Consider the following 24,039-nt stretch of genomic DNA (forward strand, 5'->3'; position numbering starts at 1 on the left):
AGCATTGTTTGTATTCCTTTTTTTTACAAAATTCTTCACCAGGAATGTACCCTTTGCATTACAGTGCAGGATAGGAATTAACCTCCCCTTAAGACCTACTAGACAAATGGTTCCTCAGTGTGAGGAAAAATGTGTGGATATTTATGTCAAACTGAATTTAGAAAACACCTTGTTTTAGACCAAATACATGGCTGTCAATGAAACTTACATATGGGTCCAGAGAAGATTTTCTTTTGTCACTTATTTTATGCCTAGATGTTAGTGCTTTGATGGCACCTAATCAAGAAAAAAAAAAAAAAAAAAGAAAGGTAATGGAAAAGAATGCAGGATAGAAAATAGTAGAGGTAGTTATGTATTTGGTAGAGATACAGAGAGAGATAATGGTTCCTTTACTACTAAAAGAAAATGGGTAGGCAAGGTTAAAAGACATTGGAAGCAACACTGATTGCAATGTAATTTCTGGAGATGAAAATGGTTATGATTTTTATTAGCCTGTAGAAGAACTACATGGTAATAGTACTGCAGCTGGTGAATCTCTAAAGGCAGCTCAGGAATAAAACCATGAGGTGCTGCCAAATCACCTCCTTGGAAGCCATGATAGCATTAGTTCCAGTGGGGATGCTTTTCAGACTTCCCTACAGGATGCTTTGCTTAGCCCTTCAGCCCATCAGCTCTGGAAAAGGTGGTAGGCATGGAAGTATTCATTTTAGGTTTTTACACTGTAAACGCTTATGAGGATATTTTGCTCGCTTTTCCCCTCTGCTTCCCTTAGCCATTCATGGTCCCTGGCTGTGATGGAATCAGAAACAGCCAGAAATGCAAGCAGCTGGTGCCCCTGGCAGTGTGGATGGAGCTCGGGTGGGCAGTGCCCATCTCTCAGAAAGCATCAGCTCTGGTCTGATCTGCTGGAAACAAAGCTCCTCTTTCCTCAGTGCCTGCAGTCCTCACTGCTGTGTGCCCACTGGTGTGGGGAGGCAGGTCTCTTTTACAGGCAGTGGTTCTCTTCCCCTCCATCTGTTTGCACACTGAGAAACAGGAGGAGAGCCTGAATTCAGTCTAATCTAACTTTACAACACTCCACCACTTGAGATAACCCACTGAAGTGTCCTTTCCACTAGAACTGGCATGCATGGGTAAAGCATGGAATTCCATAGGTTTTATCCCAGTTCACACCATCACTATTTAAGCTTGGGCACAACGGGATAGTAGAAGAGAGAAAACATTGAATATTTTCATGGTTTAGTTCACTATTTTAACTTAGTGGGAAATAAAAGACTTGTGTTTGAGAGATGTTTGTTCTTTATAAAAGGGATGAACATGGCTGATGGCAACAACTGTTAGGGAAAGATTTTCTGCAGGGAAAACAGAGGCTCTGCAAATCGATATATCTCCAGGGAAAGATCAATTTTTATGAAATTTTATGATCATGATAATATAAATTAAATACTTTATGTTTGCATTAATTTCTGCTTCTAGTTGGATCAACACTGTGCCTTATAGCACTTGCAACCAGAAAATACTCTTCTTTATTCTCCCCAATGAGCCGTGCTTTTTGTTTGATCTGCATCTCCCTCATGCACCAGAGTTTTGCATTTATGATGATATGCTCTGACAAATCCCCAGAGTTTCAACTGAACTCAGAAATGGGAATGGAAGGGAATGGAAACCAAGAACCACATTACAAATAGGCATTAAAGAAGCTAAGGCATAGTGATAACAAAATCAACCTGAGCTAGATGTGCTGATATTGCCAGTTCACTTTGATTTTAAGTAATTTAATTCTGAAAAAGCTTTTGAATTTTTGAATCAGGTTGGGATTTAAGTTTGTATACTTATATTTTTCTCAGACATATTTGACTGCTAACAGAAGAATCAACAAGAGAGTGAGAGGAAGAATAAATTCTGTAAATGACATGACAAGAAGTGCAAGGAGCACAGCATGGCAAAGCCCTGATGAAGCACAGAAGAATAAAGAATTGAAGGGGAAACATGAAAGGACAAAACTTGGTTAATATCAGTAGAAGTTTGCTTGTGATTGTCCTTCAAGCTGGGGGCTGAGGCTGCCAGGGTAAAGTACAGGCTTTCTGCAAGGAGATTGGGGAAACCTGGGGGTATGAAGGGTGGTGTCCTTCTTTTTCCGTGTTATAATATAGTCACCCTGTCATTATAATCTCTCTACCTTAATTAGGAATACTTCCTAACCATGCTCTCTACTAAATATATTTCTCTAATATCTTGCTTGTTTAAACTCTAGTTTTATGATGTTTTTTCCCTCTGTTTTAAATAGAATATGTGATAAAGCTATTCAATGAAGTGGAGAACAAGGTCTTATCAAATGAAAACTTGCAAAGGCTGTTTTATGACAGAGAGAGTTTGAGAAGTGATAAAATAATAATGCAAGTTCCTTCTTTTTCAACAGGCCAGATTTACCAGTACACCCCAGACACAACACTCCTCAACAGCCACACAAAACAGCTGTAAACCTGGATTAACCAGGCTGTTAAATTGAGTTTACAGCTGCTCTGCATCACCAGAATGGCCCAAAGCAGGCAGCACATACCAGTAGATATGGGCCTAATTGTACACTAATGAACAATGAAGTACTTTAGGATGCAGTATTCACTTTCGCAGAATGAAAAAGAAATTTTATATAGAGCAGATATGTTAGAATTTATCCTGGCTTTGCTCAGGGGAAAAAATTCATCCTCTTTTATTCTGAATGAATTATAATTAAGAAAAGCATCAGAGACAAATTATTCAAGGATAGAAATTTAAAAGAGCTTTAAGAATACATCCACTCTTTCCAGATATATTAATGCCTGCTCAGGCTGGAGTTACAAGAAGTGGAATTAATAGTTTAATTATAAAATAATGGTCAAAAAAAACTGCTTAGGTAAGCATGTGTTTCCATTAGGGAAGAAAAATCATTACAGAAAACAAGATTAAAAGTTAATGTTGCAAATCTCATTGTCTGTATAACTTCATTAATGCTGGATAACTATTGTATAATTAGCATGGTGTTCATTGTAGAAATCTGTTAAAACAGTTGAAATTAAGTCCACCTGCTTAGTCGGTAGTTACCTTTAAAAAAAACCCCAAAGATCAGAGTATTTTCCAGTGCTCTAAGACACTGGTTTTCCTCTGTAAATAAGGCTTATGGCCTTAAGGCATTCACCTTGCTGGGAACCCAACAGTCTTCAATATAATTTGACAAACACAGAAAGCAAAAAAAACTCCAGATGATTGGTTCTCATTTGTATATGCAATGAATCATGCTTAAATTGCAGGAAAAAGCTGGGACAGGGCAGTTCAGGAGCAGAGTAGCACATTTTCCTCTTCACTCTCACAAGCCTTCACCACCAGTAGTGCAAGACATGATCTGGAAACCTGGGTGCTCCGTGGTGAAGATTCCTGCATCACATACCTCTCCAGGTCACTCTGGAAGCCAAGAGGGACCTGTTTTTTCTACTTAATTTACACTGGGGGCTCTGCCTTCCAAAATCTGTTTCCAAACCGTGGTTGTCATTTAAGCAGACCTGAACCTATTTTTGCCCAGGTTAGGCACAGTCTGTATCGCGTGACCCGGACACTCCGACTGGGTCGGGGACTTCGGGCACGTGATGGTGGTAGTAAAGAAAGGAGTCTTCCACCGGGCGAGAGTCTCTCAGGCGGCTTTATTCTGAGGGCTTAGGTGAGGGAAGGCAAGGGAGATGAAGGGACGCAGCCACTCAGAGGGCGAGCCAGCACTGAGAGCCCCGAACCAGGGGCGGGGCAGGGTTTATAACAGTTGCAGGGAAGGAGGGTCAGGGTACAGAGCATCCAACCGGGTGAGGGTATGAGGGTGGAGTCAAGCAGGAGTGACACGACAACGGCCAACTGGGAAAGAGGGAAGGAGTGGCCTCGGGAGAAGAACCAATGGGGGTACAAAGAACTGAGAACTTTCTAGAACCAAGGGAAGGAGTACAAAGTGATTGACATGAACTGGGGGAAGGGAGAACAGATAACTGACAATTCGGGAGGCGGGAAACTACACATCTGTGGCCTCCCATGGTAAAGCAGGGAGGTCACCAACCACACCCCCTCCCACATCTCCCCCGTCTTTATTAACTAAAAAAGCAGTCCCAAAAGTCTTAACTAAATAATGTTTAAAAATAGCTAACGCAACAAAAATAAGAAAAATGATAACTAAAATCCAAATGAGTCCTTTAACGATGGGGGCTGCCCATCCGGGGATGCCCCACTGCGAGAACGTCTTGTCCACTGGGTCAGCAGCCGAGGGGTTTTCAGTTTTTAGATCTTTCACTTGCTCTCTTATTTGTTTGATGTGGGCCTGGATGGATTTGCTTCTCGATGACAGGTTGAAGCAACACAACCCGTCAAAGTCCTCGCAGCTGTGGTCATGGGCTAAGAGTAGGAAGTCTATAGCAGCCCGATTTTGTAGGGTTGCATGCCTGGTGGTCTGTTCGTCTGCCAAGAGGTCTGAGAGGGCGGCAGACGTAGCGTTGGCATTCTTGTTGACCCAACACTCCAGGTGAGAAAGCTCACCAAGGGCCTTTGCCGCTGCATACCACGGAAGGAATATGGATGCAGCGATTCTCTTGGTTTTGCCCCAATTGTAAAGCTGCGAATCACAATTTGAGTCGAATTGGTTATAGGATCGTTTTTTACGAGCCAATTGTTTTTCCTTCCTCCATTCTAGAATTTGGGTTTTATTTGGAGTTAGGGTAGCAAGTTTGCCAAGGCTACACGGTCCTCCCTGGAGCTGAGATGGAATGCCTGACCATACTCTGTCCCCACAGATAAGAAACATCCCCTTGGGCAACACCTTAGGACACGTGGACGAGACCGAAATGACCTGGCTGGTGTAATTGCACCAGGTTTGACTGTTGTATTTTTTGCTTAGAGGTGTTACATCCTTTCTGTACGTGTTCTTGGCCAAGTCAAGTCCATGCCAATTCTGACTTGGCCTCCTATAATAAAATTTGATGCAGTATTCTGCGTGAGAGGACCCCAGCAAGTCCAATTCTTGGGGTTCCTCTTTACTGTTTGACAGAATTTTGGTCCATTCGTCCCAAGTGTCGACCGGGTTAGGTCTCTTACCCGTGGTTCGGAGTAGGTCGGAGTTGAAAACTGGCCAATCGTCGGCAACCAGGGGAACCCCCACCAGGCATGTGGACAGGGGATTGTCCACACTGCCCATGGCCAAACACAGATTGTCCTGCTGCAAGGACTTAGCGAGCGTGACCCACACATTCTCCTTCGGCTGCTGAACGATCCAACCGTCCGCCGCTTGCAGCCACAAGATGACAAAGGCCACGGCGACGGCCAGCTGGGCGCAGTGGGGCGGTTTCTGGTATTTCTCCCGGATCGGTGACATGTGGGCAGCCATCCTTATTCTATTAACACAAGAGAAAACGTAAATAACAGAAAAGCTTTGGTTTCCTCCCCTCCCAGCTCCCCCTTTTGGGTTAAAAAGGAAACAATTTAGGGCACAGGGGTATAGGGAAAGCGGGTAAGGTAAGGGGGTAAGGGGAAGGTAACTGGAGGGGATGGGGTATTTTGAGATGTCGAGTCCGGTGGGTGGTACAGTCTGGTGATGAGGACTCGGGACACCAAGTTGGGACGGCTCCCGGTCCTCTTCTTCTTGCGTCTTCTCCACGCGACTGCGTCGTCCGGTGTTGTGGGAGACGCAGTCTGCGGGTCCTGTTGCGTTGTTGGTTCTGCAGCTGGGGCATCTTCTAGGAATGGCTTCACGTATTTCCCCGGAATCCACTTTGGTCCATAAGCTGTTGAAACACAGGCATACCCTCTCCCCCAGGTTATTAAGGGAAAGGGCCCTGTGATGGCTCGGGATTCCGGGTCCTGGACAAGGACCGGTGGGTGCTCCTTCAAAAGTGCTCGAGTGGCGTTTGTAAAGTGCCTGATGACGGGCAGGTCTGGCTCCCGGTCGGTGCAATTCAAGAAATTGGGCACGTAAAGTGCTTTACAAAGGCGCTCGACCGGAGTCATCGCCAACGCCGCGTCATGTTGTTGATCGAGCAATCTTTTGAGTTCTTTGTGGGAGCGCTCCACTATGGCCTGCCCTGTGGGATTGTGAGGAATGCCGGTGGTATGTTTGATGCCCCATTGCTGCAAGAACTGTTCAAATTATTTTGAGGTGAGTCCCGGGCCGTTATCGGTCTTAATTGCCTTCGGGACTCCCAGTGTCGCGAATGCCATGTATAGGTGTTTTTTGGCGTCCTTCGTCTTCTCCCCCGTATGGAGAGAGGCGAAGATTGCGCCGGAGAAGGTGTCGATTGATACATGGATGTACTTAAGGCGGCCAAAAGAGTTGTAATGTGTCACATCCATCTGCCACAGCTCCAATGCTCCCAGTCCCCGGGGGTTAACCCCTGATGCCACTGGTGGAAGGGCGAGGGACTGACAGCTGGGGCAAGTGGCGAGGATGGCTTTGGCCTGCTCTTTGGAAATTTTGAACTGCCTTGCAAGGGCAGGAGCGTTCTGGTGAAAAAACGCATGGCTGAGCCTTGCTTGAGCAAAAATGTCTGGGATGGTGTTGGAAATTGAGTACACAGAAGAGGTTGTGGCGACAGTCGCCATAGCTAAATGATCCGCTCTCCGGGTACCCTCTGCGATGGCTCCTGGCAGATATGTGTGCGCCCGGACGTGCATTATGTGATAGGATTGCTCGCGGTGGGAGATCAGCCAAATTAATTCCGTGAGCAACCCGAACAATTTTTTGTTTTGAATTTCTTTGAGCATCGCGTGTTCCGCTCGCTCTGCTATCCCAGCCACATACGCCGAATCAGTGACCAGATTAAAAGGCTGTTGAAATTTTTTGAATGCTCTCACGACCACAGCAAGTTCTGCGATCTGGGGGGAACCCTCAACGATTTGGATGTCAGACTCCCACTTCTGACTCTCCGGGTCCTTCCACGTGATCACTGATTTGTGGGATTTTCCCGATCCATCAGTGAACACTGTGAGAGCATCTTTAATAGGTGTTTTGCTTTTGTAGGATTTTGGGGCCAAATAGAAGGTATCCTTAAACAGTTTATGTTTAGGATAGTGTATTGAAATCTGGCCAGGATAGCTGTCTAGAGAAATTTGTAAATTTTCATTTGTTTGCAGAAGAGACTCCAATTGTTCCAAATTTAAAGGGACATAAATGCATGCCGGATCGCACCCTGCAAGGGTTCGGAGGCGTTGTCTGCCTTTAATGATAAGTTTGGCCATCAATTCTGCGGGTGTGGAGATGGTTTTTGGGGGTTGGTGCGGAAGGAACAGCCACTCGATGATAAGGAGTGGGTCCTTCCGGCCTGCATCCCACTGAAACAGCAACCCATGGAAGTTTGGGCACTTACCCAAGATGGCAAGGGTAATGGGAAGGACCCGGTCCACACGGTGCGCCTGGCGGGATCTGATGGCCTCCGCAACTCTCTCCAGGACTCCCTTCGCGGCAGGTGTCAGCTCGCGTGGAGAAGCCAGGTCGCCGTCTCCTCTCAGGAGTTCGAAGAGGGGCGCCAGCTCCTCCGTGGTGAGTCCCAGGAGAGGTCGGATCCACGTGATGGTACCGCATATCTGCTGCAGATCCCGCAGGGTCCGTGGGTCGTCTTTGATGGTGACAGACTGGGGCGCGACGGTCCTTCCCGTGATGGTGATGCCCAAGTACTTCCATGGGGCGGAGAGCTGGATCTTGTCCTCCGCAATCTGGAAACCCGCGTCCTTGATGGTTTTGATTGTCTTATTGAGTGCTGCGCGGAGGTAGGTGGTCGTCTCCGCGCAGACAAGGACATCGTCCATGTAGTGCAAGATGACGGCTTCAGGGAAAAGTTGGCGGACTGGCGAAAGAACCTGTGCTACAAAGGTTTGGCAGAGCACTGGAGAATTTTTCATTCCCTGGGGCAAGGTGGTCCATTGATACCTTTTGTAAGGTTCCGCCCGATTGATCGATGGTACGGAAAAGGCGAACCTGGGGGCATCTCCAGGATACAAGGGGATGTTAAAAAAGCAGTCCTTGATATCAATGACTGCGAGCTGCCAATCCCGGGGAAGCATGGAGGGTGAGGGAAGCCCAGGCTGGAGGGGGCCCATGTCCTCGATGACATCATTGACCCTGCGGAGGTCCTGGAGCAGGCGCCACTTGTCTTTGCCAGGATTTTTAATCACAAAGACAGGGGTGTTCCAAGGGCTGGTGGAGGGTATTAAATGCCCAAGGCGCACCTGCTCCTCTACAAGTTCGTTGAGCGCATTTAATTTCTCCTCCACAAGGGGCCACTGATCCACCCACACCGGAACATCGGTCTTCCAATTCAACGGTGGGGAGGTGCGCTCCGCAGTGGCCCACACTAAAAATCCCACGCAGGGCTAGGGATGTCAAGGCGGGCACCCCACTGGGACAATACGTCCCTGCCTAGTAACATGATGTTTGAGGAAACCACGAAAGGTCGAATTGTGGCTATTTGTCCCTCTGGACCCTCCACACTTACCAAGCGTCGGCTACGCATGGAATTGACAGCTCCGCCCACTCCGGAGATTGTGCCACAAGGGGGCACCAACTCCCAGTCGCGGGGCCACTTTGACCTGGGAATGATGGTGACATCCGCCCCAGTGTCTGCCATCAGGTTCATCGCCACCGACTTTCCCTGTAAAGAGAGCACAGTTCTGATTACTGGTCTTTCTTTGGTCACATTTTGAGTTAGAAACACATGAATGTCCTGTTCCAGGTCCCGTCCAGAGAGGCTGTCCGAGTCCAGCAGATAGAGCAAGGCGAAGGGGAGTCCTCTGCCCAAGGTGTAAGGGGGCTCATGGCAAATGACCGAGACCGTTACTTCGGACCCCAGCGGGACACACACCACTTCAGGGATGATGGAGATCCTGTCCGGTGTGTGACTTGCGTCGCCGACGATGAGGACGGTCGCTTCGCCTTGGCAGTGAGGGGGCTCCAGGAACCCCGCGGGGATTCTCACCAGGTCCTCATCCTGGAAGGTGACAGTCATGGAGCTTCTGAGGACCTGGTGGCGGCCGGGATCTAAGTTGGCCGTTCTTCGGAGGAGGCGAAGTCCGTCGTCGGTGCTCCGCCAATCCTCCGAAACTGTCCCCTGGGCCATTGTTCCTCCCAGATAGTAGGGAGGCTCAGGCGCTGAGAAGGGCCCCTCCTCGCGCTCCACGGCCCGTTTCCCGCCGGCTGGTATGGCGGGAAAGAGTTCCTGGGTGGGGGTCTTGGGGAAGGCATATACGGGTGGTAAAACTGCTCCGGGGGCCAGTGTGGACAGTTCGCTTGTATGTGGCCCATCTGGCCACACCCGAAGCAGCGCGTCGTGTTCAAGTTCAACATTGCCTCCCCCACCCCTTTGCTCACTGCCATGGCAACCGTTACCTCGGTGGATGTCGCCTTGATGCACGCCTCCACCATCTGGGTGATGGTGGGCTCGGGGTCCTGCAGTAACGCCCTCAGGATCTTCTTTGTCTCCGCCGAGGCGTTGGTCATTGCCATTTTGCGGAGGAGCTCTTCCCTTGCCGCAGGGTGCTCTATCTGCTTATCGATGGCCTCTCTGAGGCGGTCCACGAACTTAATAAAAGATTCGTCAGGTCCTTGCAAAATTGTCGAAAAGCTTTGGGAGGGAGTTTTGCCGTCTGGGATTTTCAGCAGTGTGGCATGGCCAGCCTCTCTGATGTCGTCGAGGAGTGGTATTGGTAGCTGGATCTGATCCTCTGGCTGGCCGAATTCTCCATCTCCCGCAATAGCCTCCATTACCTCGTCGCCTGTGCCCAGGGTCTCTGCTAGATTGTGCTTTATGATGAGAGGTTTCAGCAGCTTTTTCCACTGAACCTCCCATAGCAAGAGTTCCGTGGGGGACAACAGGGACTTGGCAATGTATTTGATGTCATGTTGAACTAATGTCCGTCCAGAGAATGTCAAGTCTAATACGTTCTTAAAAAATGGCGATTCGCGGCCATAATCTTTGGCCGCTTTCCTCAGCTCCTTTACTTCAGCATATGGTATTTGTTCCCACCGGGGCCGCTTTCCCCTCTCCCTGACCACCGGTGCCGCGAACGACCCGAGATCACGCGCCAGGTCTAAGTCCCCGTCCTCAATCGCCGCCGCCCTGATCTTGGCCCACCCGCCTCCCGACCTAGGTGTGGGCCGGGGGCTGTCACTGTCCTCATCCTCTTCGGAGGATGAGGCAGGACGGGTGAGGGCCTTGAACCTCTCCCTGGCTGTTGGGCTCCAGTGGCGTGGAGCCCTGCAGGCCAAGATGGCCTGCTTCCGGCCAGGCCGACTTCCGGTTCCGGTAACGTGGGGACCGGAAGTGGCTGGGGAGGGGGAGGCGGGGCTAGGCCCACCTCCCGGGGCGGGGCCTTCCGGCAGGGGGTTCCCCCCCACAGGGGCATGGCCTTCCTGTAGGCCGGTCCCTCCCACCGAGGGCTCACCCAGGGGCGCGGTCAAGGGGACGGAAGGGGCGGGTCCTGACGATGACACCATCGACGCATCAGATGGGGCGGGACCCAACGCAGGGGCGGCACTCGACGGAGGAGGGGTCAATGGGGAAGTGGCGGGAACCCGAGGGGAGTAGGGAGGAGCTGGGACACCATTTTGTGGCGCTTCTGATGCCAGCTCGGCCATGTGGCCGGCGCCATTTTGTGGTGGATGCTGGCACAGATTTGGAATTGAACAGCAAGGTTTTAAACTGGGAACAGGGGTCTGAGGGTCTTGGGGCGAGGAAAGGGTCGAGCTGGGGTGGCCAGTCCCAGGCCGAAAAGAGGACAGGATGGGATGGGGAGCAGGAGGGAGATGGTGGCAACCCTGTGCCGAACTTTGGCAGGGTCTGCCGCCCGACCCACCCTTAGGGGAAAGAGGGTTAGGAGTGGGGGGGACGGAATGAGGGTTAGGAAAACTGGAGGCCCAACTCTCCCGTTTTTGTTTAAATAACGTAAAAATAGAATGAAATAAAGGAAAGAAACGTCCCACTTTAAAATTCCCCTTAACTTGTAAATCGTATAATAAACGCCCAACTTTTCCCCAAAACGGAACTAAGTTAAAATCTTCCTCAGCAGTGTCAGGAAGGTGGTCAAAAATTAAGTTAATTAAGGCTTTTAAATCCCGTTTGTTAAAAGAAATGTTTCCCAAAACAAGGGATGATTTAACATGGGAGTAAAAATCCCGCCGAGCCGGAGACATACGGTTGCCCATTATGTCTGTTCGGCTAAAAATTCCCCAGAGAGGCAAAGGAAAACAGAAAAGAAAAGAGATGGGGTCGGGTGCCAGACGGGGTACGAAAAACTCACCACAGGGACGCCCGTCGAAAAGAAGATGACCTCAATGGGGGGTGGAAGCGCTGCAGGTCCGGAGTGCGAGGGAGCTTCCACGAAGCTGCTGTTCCTGCTCCTCCGGTTGTCCGCAGCCCACGAGGCGAAGGATCTTCAGACAACGAAGCACAGTCGTCCGTGGAACCAGGTCCGAACAGGGCTTTGATTCCTCGAACAGCCGGCTCACGGAGTCGAAGCTGCTGAGGAGATGCTCTCCGCTTGACTCCGTGCAGGGGTCAGCGTGTTCGGGCGCCAGTTATCGCGTGACCCGGACACTCCGACTGGGTCGGGGACTTCGGGCACGCGATGGTGGTAGTAAAGAAAGGAGTCTTCCACCGGGCGAGAGTCTCTCAGGCGGCTTTATTCTGAGGGCTTAGGTGAGGGAAGGCAAGGGAGATGAAGGGACGCAGCCACTCAGAGGGCGAGCCAGCTCTGAGAGCCCCGAACCAGGGGCGGGGCAGGGTATATAACTGTTGCAGGGAAGGAGGGTCAGGGTACAGAGCATCCAACCGGGTGAGGGTATGAGGGTGGAGTCAAGCAGGAGTGACACGGCAACGGCCAACTGGGAAAGAGGGAAGGAGTGGCCTCGGGAGAAGAACCAATGGGGGTACAAAGAACTGAGAACTTTCTAGAACCAAGGGAAGGAGTACAAAGTGATTGACATGAACTGGGGGAAGGGAGAACAGATAACTGACAATTCGGGAGGCGGGAAACTACACATCTGTGGCCTCCCATGGTAAAGCAGGGAGGTCACCAACCACACCCCCTCCCACAAGTCTGACCGTGGGTACATTGGTGCAGCCAGGGGCAGGCTGAGGTGGGCACAGCTTTGTGTGCTGAGCCTTAGCCCAAATCCATAGAGACATCCAAGGCTGTGCCTGCTGTGCACCAGCCCAAATCCCACCTCTCAGCTGGATGGTGCTGAGCTTAGGCCAAGGGCTGTGCCCACCAGGAGCAGCTGAGCAGTATCCAGCTGGCCCAGAGCGCCAGCACGGAGAGATGGTGTTCACCTGCAAAACACCATGTAAAATACACCACTAAAATATTACATTCAGTTTGAAAAAGCGTTATCCCAAGAGGGATAAAAAATATACCAGTTTAAAGAAAAAGCCAAGAAAATCTGGTCCTCCGCTTGTAAGATATTTAACCTTTTTCATTCCTAAGCACTGGGCACAACACACCCTTTCAGTGACAATAAGAGTGGTAACAATAATAAGAGGAAATCAAAACCTGAAACAAAAGGCAGACCTGAACTCAAAATACTAAGAAGGTATTCTGAAAATTATGCACCTAAAAGATTCAATTTTGCAAATCATACTTAACCAGTGAAAATAGAAAAAGGGAGGAAAAAACTATTCAGAAAAGTCTTTTGTTGCTTAAACTACAAAAGCAAATGATGAATCAGATTGTGGCATGTCTTTATAAGGAAATGTTTCTTCCCTATGAAAATGGCTTTTATCCAACTCAAAAATACAATTTTTATGTTGTATTTAATGGAGATCTCACTTCTTAGGGAAAAAACATTCACAAAAAAAACATTTCCAGAGCCAGTATAAAACCTTTTGATAAAAGTACTTCAAACAAGCAAAAAAAATCTTGTGGACACATTCATGAAAGACAATATTCAGACAATATTACAACAATAATAGAATATGGTTGTTTAATAGGGGCACACTACTACTGCTTCCCTTTTTTACACTGCCCAAGAGATACTTTATTATAATAAATCCAGTCATGCCCAAAAGGGAAGATACTGCTAACATATATGTGCAATTCTCTGACCATAAGCCCACAGGGAGTATATTGCTGCACCTCCTTACAGACCAGTCTCTCAGCATAAACATTTGTCACCTTCTTGGTCTAAAAAGAATGAGCCCAGATTATACACAAGGAGGATCTGGACCCTTATTTATTGAGTCTCTTTTAGTGCTTCATTATTATCTGCATGGATGAGCAGATTAACTGGGTATCTCTGTCTGGGAGGATAAATATACTTGTATGTGATATCTAGGAGGAAGGGTGGATGTTTTTCTGGATGCCTGCTCCCAAAGAATAAATTGGTTTATGGAGGAGTTTTCTGGTTCTCATTCAGGGGACACTTAACTTTTGGGTCATATTCCAGGTGTTTTGGGAACACTTTGGCTTCTGGAAGTAGGATCTTGACATAACAGGGAACAGAAGGAAAAAGGGAGAATTAGATTAGAGGGTGCTAGTTCACTCCCAAATTAGGGCTAGGTATCTGGGGCTTCCAGGCAGGGGCAGCCACAATTTGAGCTGCCCACAAAAAGGCCATGGCTGAGCCCTCCTTCACTTCTCACTGGGGCAAAAAGGTGACCCAAGCCTGATGTACACTGGATATTTATGCTCGATAACTCCATCCCCAGCCACCCAGGGCATTGAGGAAAGTCAAGCCCATGTCACTATGAGTTTATCCTTGCATATGCTTTCATGGAAACATGTGTCCTGGGGGATAGGAGATGCTCATCCCCTGCTATAACAGCATGCACTTATGCATTTATGTCAGTGCATTGGTACCAGATGGGGCTCTCACTGCAATCATACTCCACTTAATCCATATTCTTAAAGAATATTCAGCATTGGATAAGGCACTGAAATATTTCAGGATCTGTGTCTCTGTTGGGGTAAAGATGGCTCAAGGTGAGCTTTACACTGATTTAAAACAACCTAGAGGACATTAACTCTGAGTGTGCAGGACAGCAGCCAGCGATTCCCTCCCTTGGTTTAACTTCTTTAAAGAAGTTGTTTTGCATGCATTCATCACACGTGAATGTAAATCTTTAAACTCATCTCCAAAATGTCTGAAAGTGGCCTTTTGTGGGAGCAGATCACTGGGTAACTCATCTGATCTGTTATAACCATATTTCATGTGTTATAACTAACACAAAAATAATGCTGGTGTCCTGCCTGTTTGTACATCAAAAGCTAGGAAGATGCAAAATAGAAACTGAATGAGACTCCTCTAAAAGAAGTGCTAGTGATCAGCCAAATAGGGGCTAATTACAAGCAAACCAGAAAGCCCACATGTGACCCCAGGAATATACCAGATCTAGTGGCAAAACAAGTCCTATCAAGATTTCCAAGAACATATCCTTTTTCAAGAAGAAATAAAAAAGTCAATACCATAGATTTAATTAAAAGCATTGATAGAAAACCTACTGTGAGCAGAAAAAAATAGATATATGGCACAAAAGCCAAAGGTTGGACAAGGTAGATTACTGGTCTTCCCCCTTCTAAACTAGCTTGGTTTCTACATTCCTTTAAACATGAAGCTGCAAACTATAGAAGGTGATTTTGCCAAAATGTAATTTTGAAGAAAGATCTCTGTTTGACACAGTTGAATGTGTTTGGTTTATTCACACTAATGCTGTCTGATTTTCAATATAACATCTTGAAATGGGCTGTAAACAGGAAAAATAATAACAAATATGCTATTTTCTGATGTAAAGGAAAAATGCATCTCTTACATTATTTTGCTACAATCATTCTTGGTTAAAGATCACCTTTTGTTAAAATATTACATATCAAGAAACTTGGGAAGAGTTTTGAGGGATTATGTTTCTTCATTTTAAGTTAGGATAAATGACTTTCTTTAAAAACAAGATTTTCTAATAGTTCAGCTTCTATGGAAAAACACAGTTGTCAATCTAATCTAGTTTCTGATAAAAGCAAGCAAGCAGATTAACTGCACTGAAGAAATTTCTCTCATAAATGAAACATTGTGCATGTTTCAGGTACGACAGTCCATAAAAATCCCTGCATTATGAACTTTAATTCATGTCCTGAAAGTTAGGTACACTTAGGAAGGAAAGTCTTTCTGAACTGCTATGACAATATGCTAAACACCTCATAATGAGACCTAAAAGATTTGGGGTGTGTTTTGTTGCAGAGGTAACATTAACTTTCTTAATTAATATGAAAAAATACAAGAAATTATCACTTTTTAAAATATATTTGTTGCTATATAAAGCATGATTTATGAATGGAAAGAATGATGGATTGTATGCCATTATTTATATAATCCATGGAGTCTGGTGTATCATATTTGTCAACAAAGATTTGTGACCATTACTGTTACATCCATTCTGAAAAAGCAATGCATCCATGTTTTCTGTAAATTCTCTATAAATATGCATCTGTGTTTAGACAGGCATATATATATATATATGTGTGTGTGTGTGTGTGTGTGTGTGTGTGTGTGTGTGTGTCTACAGACATCTCTACACTGGAAAAAGGAAAGAAATGTACCAATATAGTGAGAAATCTATCTGAAAAACAAATAGCCAGAACATATGTTTCCCACTTGGACAACCTGGAGACCATCAGAGAAATTTCGTCTCTTGTCAGGTTCCTGCTCTGATTTGCCTCCAGAGCACAGGATGGACACCTGTCTTCTCTTACTCTACAGGTGCTGGCAGGGATTGCACCTCTCCTGTCACTTAGGTCCCTTATGCTGAGGAACCACAGCAGAGTGACAGCAATCCCCTTTATAGTTATCATGTCTTGGGCATATCTGTGGAGACAGAGAGCAGTGCTGAAAGCCACAAAAATAGGCCATGCTACATAAAGCAGCTTTTTGGAGTATATGCTTCTAAACGTCAGCTTGAATATCAGCCTCACACATTCATAACTCTCTGTCTCAGGCCCTTCTAGGGCTAGAAGTGAATCATGAGTGTCATAGAAAATATCTTCTTCCTTTTCTTGAGATCTACAGATAATGCAAATCTTACATAAATGGAATTTGACAGTTTTCCAGGACTCTTGCTTGGTCTTCTGACACTAGGACTACTGCATCTTTAGGGAGAAATATAGGTGTTTGCTCAAGAAAGAAAATAAATCTGTGGAAGGTTAGAATGCGACAGAGGGGAAAAGACATCAGTTTGAACCTGCTCAAAAGTTTGGGTGTTGAATGACGTTTCTGGAGAAGACAGTAGCAGGCAGATAAACTTCTTGAAACCACTACATTAACATTTCTAACTGAAAAGGTCTCACCTACTTGACTTCCTAGTGACAGTTGAAATCACATAACACATATATTAGAAACGTATGTAGAAATGTATTCAATCAAAAAAACAGTGGAAATTTTCCACCCTTTTGTCTTTCTCTGTTACAGCAAGAGACAACAGAGAAATGAGGCAATCGATCATAGCTTTTACACTCAGAGTCCTAAGCCTTGCAGGCTGCTCTGCAATTTGTGATTTGACCTCTTGGTACCTTTCTCTTGCTGAGGTTCTCACAGAAAAAATTTATGTGCCAATGAAGAATGACAAAAGATTTATCTTGTTTGACTGGCTAGGTCACAACAATAGTTTGGGTTATTCTATAGCCATATGTGGTGGCTGGGAAAGATATACTGAGGGTCTGTGGAATTACTTCCTACAAGCATCACCAGGAAAGCCACAAAACACACCTAGGTCTATCAGATTGAGGATCAGGTGATCCATAATACAGCAGCAAGCAGAACAACATAAATATCTTGGATTAAAGGAAGCAAAAACCAATCTGAACAACAGTGGGTAGCACCCTGCACTGTGATTGTGTCCACATGCAACACGTATCACCATACAAGACTCATGACATAATTTCCATGCCGCTGGCCGCCAGAAAAGGAATGCTCAAATTCGGCAACCAGGACAGACTGGCCTTGGGTCTGGCTAGTCCTTAGTCCTTCAGTAGGTATTCTGAGCTCCCTGGCTGGTGCTGGTTTGGCCTGCAAAGTGCTGCAAAGGCACTCACTGCTGGCCAAGGATCAAGGGTTGGGAGTACATGTTTGTGCACCTGTTCATTCAGCATCCTCTGCACCTGCATCTCCAACTAGCTCATTACTGCTACTAAATCAACCCCTCGTTCTCCCTGGACAGCACAGGCCAGCAATCCCTTGTGTACCAGCCTCTTGCCAGGGAAACCTAGAGGCATTCTATAGACCTGGTAGTTCTCTCATAACAATAACCTTCGTGTTGTTGTATAAACCTGAGACGTAGATTGCAAGAGATAATTGCTCACACACTAGGAAGGCAGCTGTGGGAATCACAGAGGGATAATGTACTCTTATCTGTCCACCTTAGCTCTTCCTGGCAGCTCATATATTTATTTGCTGGGAAGAACTGTATATAATGAGTCCTGCCACATCCAGCAGTGGATGCTCTGCCTTCACACATGCACACACTCACCTCACTCACTGCCCTGCTATTTACTTCTGATTTATGGTCCACTGGCAATCCAAATATTGCACTGAGTGAATTAATTATAGCCCACTAGATTTATAGGCCACCTACTGTATTTAAAAATAATTGAACTGTGATATTATTAACTGACAATTTCTGTAAGTTGAGGGTTAGGTAATTACAAATGGCAATTATAGAAGAACAAATGTATATTAAGCAGCATTGGCAAGAATAAAAAAATTTCTGGTACTTCAGAGGTCTGTTTTTAACTTCAGTATGCATGCACTCTCATCAAACCAATGAATCCAAATAAGGTATGAATCTTCAAGAAGGAAGAATTAAAATAGTATCAAATGTATTAGAAAAATATATTCATTTCTGGGAAAGCAATACTGAAAATCAGGCTAATAATGAAATAACACTAAATAAGAAATATTGGGGAAATTGGCAAAAGTGGGAAATTGCAAATACTAAAGAAAATACTTGTATGACAAATATGGAGACAGTATGACAAATAGATACAGTGCATCATTGTTAGAAAGAGGTTTTAATAATACAGGATAGGGTAAAGAAGATCATTTGTACAGTGGTCTGTGATGAAATCCATGATTCTAGTCTCTGTAAGAAGAAAAATTACAATAGAATTTTAAGCAGAAAAAAAAATAGTTAGAAAAGCTCAGATGATCTTTAGCTGTAACAAAGGACTGAGTACTGAAGTCACAAATATACTCTGCTAAGAAAGTGAATACAGAGACAATATTGTTGCAGACCTAAGTGTCTTCTTCTCCTTTGTATTTCACCAAATAAAACTGGTGACACTTCTGACTCTCAGACACATTTACTGTGCAGTGAAAGACATGGAAGATGTCTCCTAAATGTCACCTCAAAAAAACCCTAAGTAATTACACTTGACAAAACCTTGGTCATTGGTGAGACACTCTAACATTTCTGGGGCACAGAAAAGGGAATATACAGAAAAATATTCCCAGGACATGCTTCAGACAAAGTATTTGTATTCAATAATGTCAACAATAGGCTTCCCATCTGCTTCAGGAGGAAGAAGAGATTAATAAAAGAAACTTTTACCAAGAGAGAGTTAATCTCCAGTTCCCACTCCTGTTCCTGTGGAGAGGCAGACTGCAACAGGGTTCATGTGGCTCATCAGCCACTTGCCCCAGCAACCTGTGCTGGTGGTGGTACCCCAGGGACATGGTAAGGTCACAGCTGTCCTTCTGACCCTGCTCTTCCACCCTTTTTCTCCCAAAGTATATTCAACACTTGGCCCAGTGCTGATGGCCCCCCTCCTCCTGATAAATATTCTCATCTTATGCCAGTATTAAGTTTTTTTCACAGCATCTCTAGCCAAGGACTGCCCACTTGACAACATCACAAAAACCTTGTTGACCATCTTGAGAACAGAGCTAATCAAAACTCAGAGCTTTGTATTTATTTGAAATGGTAATACTTTGCGAAGAAAAATCCAAACTGAAGTGAATTACAGAAATAATACCAGTGTAATATAGATTTCCATTTCAAATTACCTCAAGTTTAATTCATCACTCCCAAAAAAATTTCTGGTTTATTTTCACGTTTACATTGATTTTATACAGTTTTACAACATCAATAGTGTGTGTATGCCGCATGTCATATGTTCATTTTTTTTATATTGCACCTCTTATGTTTATTTTCTAGTTAGATTATCAAAAGGCTCTATCGATAATGATATCATAATATCATGATATAATGATTGATATAACCATTTACCATCTTGTTTTCAGGCTTAAAATATCTTCTGCCTTGTATTGACAGCTTGTGTGATAGTTAAAGCTTTTTCTCTAAGAAAAACCTTTCCAAGGATAGTTTCTAATAGCCTGTAAAAACTTAATTTATCCTGTCAAGTAATTATTCAAAGAGCTAGTATCATGAAGTCAATGTGACATGATCAAGGGGAGAAATGAGGCTCACATCTGGGCCACATCTCCCCAGTGATTTCCTTATAACAAAATCCTAAAAGTGCAGTAGATTGTGAAAAAAACTGTCATAAACTGTAAACCATATAGAATACTGTAAATTGACTAATCATGGGGCAAAACACCCCACACCTAACAAGAGAACACTCAGGAAAATGGATTGCCACCCTAACTTCAGAAACCTACTGTGCAGCCTGTGAATTGTGTATACAGTTCCTTGGCATGGTGGTATTAAAAACAAAAACCAGGAGAAATTTTCTCCTAACCACTTGCACAGTTTTTATGGTATCATTAGAATATACATTTGGAGCAGAAATCTCACTATGAAAGTACATAGCATTATTTTCTGATAGTTTTTCTATTATTTTCATCTGCTGTGCATTTTTTATCATATATTATGTATGTTTGCTTTCCCCACTGGTGCATAACAATGGTAATGGCTGATCTGTAGAGTAGAACCAGCAGCCCATGCAAAATTTCATAGATGCACTTTTTAGTGGGCATTGAAGGATGAATGGAGGCATCACAGATGTTTGAATGTGATTTATCTTCATTTTATCTCTTAAAGAAATTCAAACAACCTTTCTGTCTAGCATGATAATTTTTTTAGTATAATGTACATTTGGTAATGATACAAGGGAGTTTAACCTAAGGTACTGTACACTGCACTCAAAAGAACTGACTCTTTAAAGCGTGCCTATATAAACTGAGAATTGAAACTCTCAGACCATGTGAACAGCTCCTCTGATATTGTGTTTGTATTAGAGGAAAACTTTTAGGACATCCCTAGGAAACTAATCCCCAGGAGGCCTGAAATTCAGAGGAGACTAATATGTCTCACCTTTGATCCACTCTCCGCACAGTAAAGCCAGACAGGATTATGTCAAAGCCTTTAACAAAAATACTTGGGGAATTTTAAGCCCAGAAGCATCTGCAGTACTAGAATCCAGGATCCTTTTCATTAGGTCTTCTTATGTAATATTTCTGACTTATGCACATGCAAATCAGTTTGCAGGGATGACAGGAGTAAATGTCACCAAAAGTCTCTGTGTAGTCTTCATGCTCTGCCATGTAGCAGACACCGCTGAAGTATGTCAGAGGGCTAATTTAAGGAAAAGCAGCATGTTTTCACTCTTTTACCTTTGTCTGTCTCCCCAGAATTACTAAATATATTGCAAGCTTAAAAGTTTAACCAGTGATTTGTTCATATACTCTTACCTTCATTTCTCAAGGCAAGAAAATGTCTACAAAATGCATTAAAAAAGCCTGAAAAATCTGTTTGAATTAAGTTCTTTTGCAAAAAAATTGATTCACTCACAATACAATATGCATAGTTTGCAATACAATACACAGTTTGCTGTTTATTTGCTGTTTACTGACAGCCAGCTCAGTGTCTGCACAATAGTACCAAAGTCATACTTACAGATGAGCAGGTTAGTTCAGCAGAGCAACTCACCTCTGGTAAGATTAGAAACACTCCTAATTTCCAGAGCTATGTTTTGACTAGCAGCAATACAGGAATGTTTGAAGAAAAACTTGTCTTTCCAGTGAGAGAGACCACTGTGTCATTTAATTGCGTTTGAAGATGTTTTAAACTGCAGGTTTTGTTCTGAGTAGGTGGTGACAGTACTGCAGAGTTTCACAAGATGACTGTGGTAAATGCAGCAGCAAAGGCAAAGACTGCTTAATAGACAAGGAACCTCAGCACCTATTATTACCATTCTTCCGAGAAGTAGGATTTCCTTAAAGCAATTTCATATTTCAAGGGGTTTTAGTCAGCACTCAAAAAAATGGTATTTAGAACTTAACAGAACAAGATCTACAGACATAGCCCTGGAGATTCCAGTTAATGTAATGGAAATTGGCTGTGAATATCTAAAGAAATATGTTTGAAGATCTCACTGCCACTATAGAAATGAAAAGTCAAGGCTACTTAGCACTTCAGCTTGGTGTCAGAATTATTTTTTCTTGTCCAACTTTAAGTTCCTATGATCTATCTTTTCTGTAGGGATCAGAATTTTTTTTTTTACACAGTCATCCCTCAAGATGGATATTTCAGATTCTCAGAAAAGCCCTCCATAGCTCCCGGAAACCATGTCATTCAGGTAGCCAAGGGAGCCAACCTGATGTCCATTTCACATTTTACTAGTGACATTCTGCTGTAAGACCAGTCTCATCTGGAGCCAGCCCTAAATGATTTTGCTTCTCTGTGCAGGTCAATGGATAACTAAATGCCTGTGAAATAATACCATGGCAGCAAGGTAATACTCCTATATTTCCTTTAATGACAGTTTTTGTTTTTCATTGCCACTCTACCCCATTAATCCCATTCTGAGAGCTGAAAAACAAGGTTCCATATATCCAGGTAATGGGTTGCATGTTTTCAAGGTCTCCTCCACATCCAAGTCTCTCTAACTCTTGAAGAACCATTACCAAAGTTCCTGAATTCTTTCTCATCTTACACAGTGTTATAAAGAACTTTAAACCTCAGTGAATTCCTAATAAGGGTTGCTCTCCACCTTCTACATGCCAGCCCTGAGGTCTGCTGAGTAACAGGATACAAAGTCAGATTGCTCTACACTTGCAAGCTCTAACAAGGAAAAACACATGCACATCAGATCTTACTCTTGTTGGAGTACAAAGTAGAATTTATTCTACTGAAACTATAGGAGACAAACAAGTTTCTTCTCAGAAGGAAACAATTTTGTTCTCACCACATGGCTCAGGACCTGTGTTCTGTCTCACTGCCATCACTCCATCTTAGGACTGAGCCCAGACTTTGACCCAATGTTGGCAGGGTTGGATTGACCTAGAGTTGTTCTGCTCAAACTCACTTGCAATCTCTGTTGGGGAACCTTATTTTTAATGGCACTGCAGCCCAGCTCCACCCTGCTTTGAAGCTTCCCACCATTCCTGGGGAGCTTGAAGGAGTCCTGGGGTAATGATGCTAGCAAGCCCTCCCCTTCAATCTACAGCTGATCCCTCACTTCATAAATGCCTGTAAAGTAATCTCAGAGTGTGGTGGAAAAGGGGTTTGCAGCAGTCTGAACACAGATGTGGCATCCAGTGGGATGTGGGATTTGTCTGAAGCATCTTACTCTTAGACGGAACACCAGCAGCTTTTCCTTCAGGATGGCTGCATGCTCTCTCTTGCAGTCTGCTCTGAAGTTATTCAAGGTTTTTACTTCCCCCTCATCCTTGAATTTTATATGACTAGGAGATATTTGGTAGCAAGTGTCTGACCCTTGTTTCTATGAGCATGCCATTCATGTTTACCTCAGAAAGCCCTGCCTGGACTTGTTTAGAAGAGTAAGCAACAAATCAGATAAAGTCTGTGTGACAGGGCAAAAGAGACTAAATCACTTTAATAGCATAAATCAGTCTCCTGCCACTTGTCCTTCCAGATGTTAAAGACAAAGTGACAAGCAAAGAGGACAGAGATTAAGAAATAGACTAGCTGAACTTTCTTGCAAGGAGTTTATAATCTTTTGGTAATTTGTCAACAATAGTGGGGTCTGATCTGCAAACACCCAGAAGAACTGCTATTCCTCACACTTTTGCCCAAATGGAGCAAAATACAGAAGTGTCTTGGAGCTGCGAAAATGAACAGGGATCTTGAAATATCCCAACATACCAGCTGGGATAATTCAGATGAAAGTCTTTACACAGATAGGTTTTTAGCTTTGAATAATAGGAGATGGGAAACTTGATTCACTCACTTGATTCACTCTTCTGCCCCGTTTTTTTTTTTTTTTGTTGTTTGTTTGCTTGTTTGTTTAATTATTCCTATTTTAAAAATCTTATTATTTGACACAAGATTACTCAGCATCCATTAATCTACTTTCCTGGCATAGAAATTTGCAGAAAAGTAATTCATTGTGAATAAGAAAGCACTATTTTTAGGCACTCAAGTAGGGCAGGTTACACAGGCATCTCCCAGCCAGAAGTAAAATCTTGCTGTTCCTGGCCCATGGCACAGTCATTTTGCACTGCTCCATCAACCTAAAGCAGACTTAAAACTTAATTCATCCAACTTTAAAGAAGCACTGCAGGGTTTGCAGTGTTGCGATTTCAGGTTCCATGGTGCAAGACCCCCAGCTAATGGCAATGTGTGCAGACTCCTAGCAGGAGTCTGCAACACACACCAGCTGCTCCAAGCATAAGCTGTGCCAGTGCTCTCCAGCACAGCCCTGAGCAGACTGGTGATCAGAAGACCATATACAATGCCTTTTTTGGTCACTACTGAGGACTGGGCCCCATCATTCTTATTCAGAGTGAGATACAGGCCAGAGAGGATGTTCTTCTCAGGTTTGCTCCTGACAGCACTGCACATCCAGTGTATGGCAGTCGTCACACACGTGATACACTCACCATTTATAACAATTAACCCACCCAACTGATCCATTCCTTACATTATTTAAGTTCATTTTCTGAGCAAATGTTAATTTACTCTAACATTCACCAGCTTTTTAGGATTTCCAGATGTGGCCATTGCTAAAACCCACCAAAGCCACCACTTCTCCAATGAAACATTTGTGTCCCCAGCTGGAAGGACCAGCAAAGCTCCATCTGTGAGG

At 44.5% G+C, this 24,039-nt stretch overlaps 1 protein-coding gene across 5 annotated transcripts in view; it reads right to left on the bottom strand.

Moving 5' to 3' along the window:
• Window positions 1-3,655: 3,655 nt before the first annotated feature.
• LOC121469741 (uncharacterized) overlaps window positions 3,656-24,039 on the bottom strand; it is a 188,308-nt gene continuing 167,924 nt past the window's right edge. For all 5 annotated transcript variants that reach the window (XM_072927189.1, XM_072927187.1, XM_041715262.2 and 2 more), the window contains 2 exons: window positions 11,290-12,320; window positions 3,656-5,396 (listed from right to left, as the gene is read on the bottom strand). In XM_072927189.1, the coding sequence (XP_072783290.1) occupies window positions 4,028-5,389 (1,362 nt within the window). In that variant the 5' untranslated portion in view covers window positions 5,390-5,396; window positions 11,290-12,320 and the 3' untranslated portion in view covers window positions 3,656-4,027. The remainder of the gene's footprint in view (window positions 5,397-11,289; window positions 12,321-24,039) is intronic.

This window comes from Taeniopygia guttata, chromosome 3 (genome assembly GCF_048771995.1).
Source record: "Taeniopygia guttata chromosome 3, bTaeGut7.mat, whole genome shotgun sequence".
Lineage (NCBI taxonomy): Eukaryota > Metazoa > Chordata > Aves > Passeriformes > Estrildidae > Taeniopygia > Taeniopygia guttata.